An 8,167-nucleotide genomic window follows, 5' to 3' on the forward strand; every position below is an offset into this window, starting at 1 on the left:
TAATGAGCAGTCGTGATGTACTGCCTTAGGCCTTAGATACTGTGGACCTTTCCAGTGAAAACTATTCAGTGATATTCTGAGACCAGTTCTCATCCCCACACGATCAAACACGAAGTTTGAAACAGCTAGATGTTTAGTTTGTTTGTGTAAAGCTGAGATGATGATCTTGAATAGGAGTCCAAATTTAAATCGGGTGAGACGCTTGTTCCTCGAACCTTTTATTCAAACCTATTATAAATGAGAGAGAAAATTGGAGTTCTGACATCAGTACTTTCAGGTAGAACAGACCCTTCAAAGACACCGTTTATAGTAGATCCATGTGTGCAGAGGATAAGGACCACATGCAAAGGAGAAATAAGCCCCATTATTTGTATCTTTGAGCAGTGTCATCAGCAGCAGTATGTAGCCCTTAACAGTGAGGTAATAAAGGTAAACAAAGGCTTTGACAAAAGCCATTCCATGTGACATGTAACCAATAATAACATTAAAAGCAATGCACATTTTTTGCTTCAAAGGAGTGCTTAGATGTGATGAGAGAGTTGACAGCAGGTATAATCAGAGCTCTTGAAGGTGACTTAGCACTTGTTTCCTCTTACATCAAGCTAATACCATGAAACTACCAAATTATTTTATTTAATCTTTAGGGATAGACTTGCCTTTGGTAATTACAGTATCATCATATAGAAAGAGATACAAATTTATATTGATTATGCAAAACCTCATCTCGCAGCCTCAGCGAAAATGACAAAAGTGTTAATCTAACTGTTCTTATGAGGGTGAAGTTTTTCACTTTGCTATCAGAAATGTTACAATAAGCACTGACCACCATGTGTTGTATATTTAGAGTGATTAAATATTGTTTGCATTGGTGTTTTCATTTTAAATGGATGAGGGGTAACTTGGAGAAATAAAAGGGTTGGCACAATGAGGACTAAGCATGAAAAAATAACAGTTGTCTCTCCGGCTGCTTGTCCAAACAAGCTGTAGCTGCCCTCATCTGTCATTTCAGCCAAAAAGAATCAAGTCACATACAAACATCAGCATCTCATGCCTCCAAGTACCTTCCGGCCCAACATTACACAGCCACCTGCAGGTGAAGAAACAGTGGATAAAGCTTCCATTTGTGTCAGACTTGTAAATCCACTTTAACACAAAAAGCAAGCAAAGATGCTGCTTGATTTCTCTCAGTGAAGATCAGAAGGTTGCAGTTAAGTCCCAGAGGGAGTGTTTGGAGGTTGCTGCTGTAGTGTCTCATCTATGGTGACCACTACCTCCTCCTGTCTATTGGAGCTCAGATGGTTGGTGTGGTTCAGGGATATGTAGCTCATTTCCACCAGCGGGGGCCTCTCACTCATCTCATTTATGGTGTTGGTGATTGAGTTAACCTCGGTCTTGTTGCGGTTGGCAGCACGGCGAGAGCCAAACACCCAGTCTGAAATAGAGACAGTCATAGTGTTGCTTTGATAGGCATCAGTTCAAAGCAGATACCTGTACTACAAGGAAGGATTAGGGATCTTACTGATCTAACTTCAGGTAATATTTTCAGCATTTTTCAAATTGGCTCACTTGTACTTGTTAGTACGTCATACTGTCACTTAGGCTACTGACCTAACATTCCCTGAAGAAGGTAATGTTCACATGCAAAACCACCACCTACTGAACAATCCCTTCAATCACCACTATTCCTGGAAGATCCATGAATTAATTGAGCACACAGTAAGAGAATCTAAAAAATATGCCCAGTTCCCAAACATAATCTCTTTGCAAGCCAAAAAAAAAGCTCAGAATTACAATTAACTAAATACAAATAAAAGATAAATACTCAGTTAAAAAATGTATACTAACCTTTCAATATAAACATATTCTCTGTTTTTTTCTTTGTTTGTTTTAATAAACCTCTTATGTCTGGCAGTTTTAGCAAGCAGAATCGTGGTCTTAATGGCCTGCTGTGGCATACACATTTGCTTTGCCAAGAGGAGGTCTATAGGCTCTCTACAGGCTTCTCTTCTAAGTCTTTTCTTTTTTCTTTTCTTTTCTTTCTTTTATTATTCACATTAGTATCTGTGTCATCATACAAGGTTGGAGCAAATGGGGAGAAGTGACAGGTTAGAAAAAGAGAGGGGAGGCAAAAAAGAGAAGGAATAAGAGGAAAAGATAAAGAAAAGGGACAGAAAGAGGTGGGACCTCAAGAGAGTCGTGTAAAAACAAGCTCAACAAAGTGAAGCAACGCTGTGAAGAAGAGCAGACAAAAATTCCCCAACAATGATGTGAGAGATGGAAGTTAATATTGCTAAAGGTGGTTCTACAAGCCACAGATGCATCGGGTATACTTTATATGAATGGTTGTTTTTTACAGACCATTACACAAACTTTCTTGGATGTAATTAGAATATATTAATCAACATAATATCATAATAATTTTCCTAAGCTAAGTGTTAAATAATTCCCACTCTTATGCCTAACCACCTACCATTCCTTAAGTCCTTTACCCTTCAAGGGGAGTTTATTCAATCTGGCGCTTCAATGTTAACAATAAAAACTCACAAGGTCTTTCATTTTCATTTTCAGGTAGTTTATTTCCTCAACCCATCCCCAAATTCCAACCTCAAATTGCTATCCCCTCCCCACGGCTTGCTGTGTGTCATCCTACTTAAATAATCCTGGAAATACAGCTGTGTTTATTATTGTAATTTCAAAACCCAATTTCAGGAATTTCACAGGAAGAGGTATGAAACTTGAACTCTCCATCTAAGTGAAGCTAATAAGCATTTTTTGTGCCACGGTTAGTTTATGATAAACCATCATAGATGACGCCTTGTGGAAGGGAAGCATAAACTGCAAACCCATACATTCTGCAACGGGGCAAAAACAAGCATGCTGAGCATTTATAATGTGCACTGAACAAGGCTGTAAACTTCATCTAACAAAAAGTCGTGATGGGTTCAGCCTCTGTAATTCCATTAGAGGCAAAGCACCATAAAATTGTTTCTGAGGGTAGATGTCTACTGCACAGCAGCCCCATCATGTGTGGTGGAGCCTTTTTGAATTGGAACCCATCAATCATTGTTCTGTCAGATTAGGAGCTGAGATTATAGCTGACAGTCGTGAGTGTGAGGAACAGAAAGAAGGCAGGGCGGGATTCCTCACACCCATAGATTCCCCTCTTAAATCATGCATTTAAGACTCTGCTGCAAAGTGACAGAGAAAAAACTGAAAGTGAGCCAACAGCATGCTACACTAAAAATTCACATTTAGATTCATCTGATCTGATCATCAATAAATTCTAAGCCTATTTTTGAACTGATGCAGTTTAGGTGTTATTTGGAAGCCCTGCATTTTTAGCAGCCAGCAGGGTAGCTGTGGACCAGGTGGTAGAGTGGGTCATCTACCAATCAGGTCAGCGGATCTATCCCCAGCTCCTCCTATCCATATGTCAAAGAATTTGCACAAATGATACTGAAACCTCCATCCTGCATCCATCGGAATATGTGGTTAGATAAAAGTGTTTTAGCATGATATACATCATCACTTTAAATCCCAGCTGAGCAGAGATGTGGAACTGTAGAAAGGAGACTTCAGAGTGTCATGAACCTGAGAAGAGGAATACAGATACTCTAAAGTATGTTTCTTTGAGTCAAATCTCAACTGATGCAGCTGTAGAGACAAGTTTTATCACAGGAGAGGAAATTATTTCATATTTTTAAGACATTTCCCTCTCATTATTGAGTTGTCATGTTCAAGCTTGTGAATCAAGTTGTGTGAGACTTGTAGACAGAAAAAAAATTACCTTTTGGCCTTCTAAATATTATCTTGATTATATATTGAAATTCAACAAGACCTTTACTATTTTCGTGCATTTTCCATTAAAAAGTCAACTTTTATTTAATGGGTTACTTTTATCCTAAATCCACCACATGGTGAATTTTGGGGCATTCTGAATAAAACATTAAATATGTTTTATAAATCTTGGTCATACCATGGAGAAATATCTGTAGCTCATTGACTAACCTGGTATCAATCACAAGTCACTAGTCAGTAAGAATGTGACTTCACAATCAAAATTTGTGTGCAGTATGTCTTTAAGCAAAGATTGAATAAAAACCCATAGTGAACACTACAGCTCATAGCATAACAGCAAATATTTGAACACTTCAGAAAAGAGTCTGTCAGCCTGACTAAGATTTTAGTGTAGTCATTAAACTAAGGATTAAATCTTTTTCATAGTGAGTAATCCAAACCCCACAGCATCTTAAATGTTCTCTTGATTAAATTCTAGTGTGTTTTTGTAGGCTTCTTAATGCTTACCTTATATGATGATGTTTATCTCTGCTCATGACCCTCAATATGCACTTTTATTGAGAGCAATTTAACGCTCATCCTAAATGTTCCCGTTAAAATTGAATTTTCAATTCAATTTTTCAATTCCTGAATTGTTTTTATGTTCTGTAGCTGTTTTTATGTTCTGTAGCTAGCCACCAGGTAGCACACATTTTATATTAGCTAGCCCAACATCACTAACTTGCCATTTTTTAATTTTTTGGTGCTGGTGTGCTTGCCAGCACCAAAAGATGTCATATTAAAAAAAGTAAGACTGATGCAATGACGAGTTTTTAACAAGACATTGACAGCTACGTACTTATTTACTGAAGTCAGAGGTAAAGTCGTGTGCTTAATGGAGAACACATTTAATAATTTACAATTTGAAACACCATTCTGAAACTAAATACGCATGAACTTTCCTGATGGAGAGCAGGTATCACTGCTTCTGCTAGCTACAAAAACATAAAAGACTTTTTTTTTTTTTACCAAGCTTTACATATCCAGGAATGGAGCAGTTAAGTCCAGGTTAGTGATTTCCAACAAAACTGCAAAAAGCAGAAAGCCATTCTCTGATGGAGAGTTTATAAAAGAATGTTTGGTGGACTCTACCATGCTAATATGAAAAAGCATTTAAAATGTGCGCTTCTCCAAGCAAATTTGCAAATCTGGAGCTTTAGTTGAAAAAAAGAGAACAAATTTGACATTGCTCCTTGACTCTGGACAAGAGCTGTGCTGTCCGTGGAACAGGTAATTGCATGCTATGATAGGCTTGATGTGAAATGAGACAAATTTGAGTGCATCTGTGAGGCTTTGTAGTCTTTTTAACCTTCCTGTGGTGAGAAGGAAAATGTCTGCACAACACAGCAAACACCTCAGCAAAATACCCAGGAGGCCAAACACTCTGTTTGTGTTAGTGCATGTGTGTCAGTTTGAATGTTCATGTGAAGGTGAACAGTTCAGGTGAGGTGATGGAGACAGAGAGGAGGGGCAGCGTGTCTCTGTGGCAAATCTAAGTGCTGCAGCGTGTGACCCATGTGGACATTTTTTTTACCTGGTTCACTGGTGTCTGTACCGTCACCTTCCCCAACAATCGACCTGCCTCCACCTGCAGACAGTGAGCAACAGAACAAATGTGTAAGATTTGGCGCACACTACCTTCTGAGTGTTATGAAATGATAAAGACAGAAATCATATGAACACAACAGGTATAATAAAAGGTAATGAAAACACACCAACATGGCCACTGTGGTGCTGAAGAGCAGTACAGTCCTGCTGTACTACTGAGTATAATCCGTGACACTTAAAATGCATACAAAGGATGCAAAGAAAAAAGTGGTAAATGTTGAATAATACCTGTTTTATTTGTGATGGGAAATACCAGAACAAAAAGTACATAAAAATAGTAACATATGGTGATGCATGTTTTTGTGTTGTGACAAAAGAAAGTGATAGCTATAGTGTATAGATGTGAATTTAATATACATTTGCAAACTATTTTCCTTACAGCAAGACAAATTATCACAAGAAAAGAGTAGTTGCGTTCATTTTTCTAGAAGAAATATTACCATATTAATGAAAGAAATTAAGCATATACGCTTAACCCAAAAGCTCAGAGGTTTTCGATACATATTATTGTTAATATTATAATTATGTTAACATTCAGATTATGAAAGAAATAATATCCAGATTATATCATAAATAATTTTTATATGCTGTTTTTAAATTATGACTTCATTTGTTAATGGAAATAAAGCTACCCAAACTACCTGGCCCTAGGAACTGTACACAGACATTAAATCATGAATTAACTGTGATTAATCAGATTTTTTTGGAAGCTGAGTTCAGCTTCACTAGCCATACCCAGGCCAAACTGCTGAATCAATATATATATGCACACTTGTGTGTTTTATACTCCCCTTAGGGCCCCCTATTGCTGCTTGATTAATATCCTCCTCTGTCCTGATCACTTAGTTACTAAGTGCATTTTGCTTTAAACAATTTAATGGAAGAAGCTGACTATCAGATCAAGACAGCACTGAGTGTCTGTGCCCTAAAAATAGACTCCTTGTTTCATTCTTTCACATATTATGTATCAGTTACAGGAAGCTCCTCAAAAATTGAAAAAAAAACCCCAAAAAACAGCAGCTTTGAGTTTGTCAGACAGTGGTTTGTCCTCCACAAGGTCAATGGCTAGGAGAGCAGAGCTACTGTACATCTGCATTACAATCATTTAGGATTTTGTGTGTGTGTGTGTGTGTGTGTGTGTGTGTGTGTGTGTGTGTGTGTGTGTGTGTGTGTGTGTGTGTGTGTGTGTCGGGGGGTGCTCTCACTAAAGCTCTTGTAGATATTCCTTTAATAAACAATGTTGCTTTTGCAATGTCAGGTAGTCCCCAAGTCACTTCCTTCATGCATTCCTTAAGATATTTTGATTCTTCTGCGCTGCTGTGTCACTTTCAAGCAGCAGTTCTTCTAGAATACGGAAAAGTGACTCTCAAAGGGGGCTCAAGGGACAGTCCTTTAACGGCTTCTAGTGGTCTTACTGACATTTAGAGATAATTTAGTCTAACTTATTTATTTATTTTTACAAATTCATGTAATGATATTACACATGAACGTTTTTACCATCTTTCCATGCTTTACGCTCTTTATAGTAAACCCACTGGCACTGAATGTACACTCAACACACACATATAAGCACAGTAGGTGCCACATACCGACGAAGTCATTCACCACATCTTTGACCAGGTGTCCAACTATCGCATACGCCACTGCCACTACTACCAGCGCTGCCATGACCAGATAGAGCACCGCTTTGGGAAGAGGCATGGGATCTCTCTCCGGTGTCCGATAGTCCGTGTACAGCAGGTCACTCTCCGAGTACGAGTACTGAAAGACGTGCTCCATGCCCGAGGTATGGTTGGAGTCGATAGGGGGATTACTCGCGCTCATGGCGCCGTCCGGCTGCAAGGATGTCACCACAGTAGTCGTCACAGCCTCCGCCTTGTCGATGTTGACCATCGACAAAGCGGAGGCTGTAGTTTTATTCATCAAAGGCAATATCTGAGACAGAAAGTAGCTCCAGTCCTTTATGGCACTCGTATTGCACGAAAACATCGTTTCCACCGTCATACCACACCACAAGAGGGTCACCAAGGCGCAAAAAATCCACTGAACACGGACCGATCCAGTATCCCTTTAAATTAACGTTTGTATATATATTTTTTAATTCCAACAGGTACCCTCAGATGCCAAAGTCTCACTCCGACAGTAGCTCATCGGTGCCTTTGAAAACTTGCCCCGCTCTCAATGATGAAAGGCAAAACGCGTCCCCGTAGCCTTACCGCGCGGCTATTACGCACGAAAGAAGGAATTTAGTGCATCCGATCGTTGGTTTATTTGCTAAAGTAAAACAAAAAGAGTGCAGTAGCAGAGCGCACCAGCCTGCAGAGTCATCGTCAAGTAAAGGAACAGAGAGTGTCCGCAGTCAGCAGTCCACGTCCCTGTGGCTCTCACGTGCGCAGATGGTGACAGTTACACACTAAAAGCCCGTCCCGCTCCTGCGTTATGTACGGCAAGGACGACTGCACGGTGCCAGCAGGACACTTCCTCACCTCTCTCGGATCTGAAATAAACAGTAGCCCTACGGCTGGTGTCAGAGCACTTGTCCGTTCTTCCTCCAGACTCCGGATGGAGCGATTCTCTACAGAAGCCACAACTAGAAGTAAGTTCATATCAGTTTCCTTATTCTTCCTCAATCTGGCGTTTCAGATCTTTGTTCACTACTAGGTTTAACTCAGTATTCAACAAATCCAGTGATAACTGCTGATGTTAGTAAGATGTGAGAACT

The 8,167-nt window shown here is 39.4% G+C and overlaps 1 protein-coding gene across 1 annotated transcript; it reads right to left on the reverse strand.

Annotated features, from left to right (window-relative positions):
- Nucleotides 1-366: 366 nt before the first annotated feature.
- LOC118455190 (uncharacterized) lies at nucleotides 367-7,509 on the reverse strand. Its single transcript, XM_087830820.1, has 3 exons — nucleotides 7,035-7,509; nucleotides 5,372-5,425; nucleotides 367-1,432 (listed from the first exon to the last, which is right to left on the reverse strand). The coding sequence occupies exons 1-3, from the start codon at nucleotides 7,447-7,449 to the stop codon at nucleotides 1,209-1,211; spliced, it is 693 nt and encodes a 230-aa protein (XP_087686946.1). The 5' UTR covers nucleotides 7,450-7,509; the 3' UTR covers nucleotides 367-1,208.
- Nucleotides 7,510-8,167: the final 658 nt, after the last annotated feature.

Source organism: Neolamprologus brichardi, chromosome 17 (assembly GCF_056152115.1).
Source record: "Neolamprologus brichardi isolate AB-2024 chromosome 17, ASM5615211v1, whole genome shotgun sequence".
NCBI lineage: Eukaryota > Metazoa > Chordata > Actinopteri > Cichliformes > Cichlidae > Neolamprologus > Neolamprologus brichardi.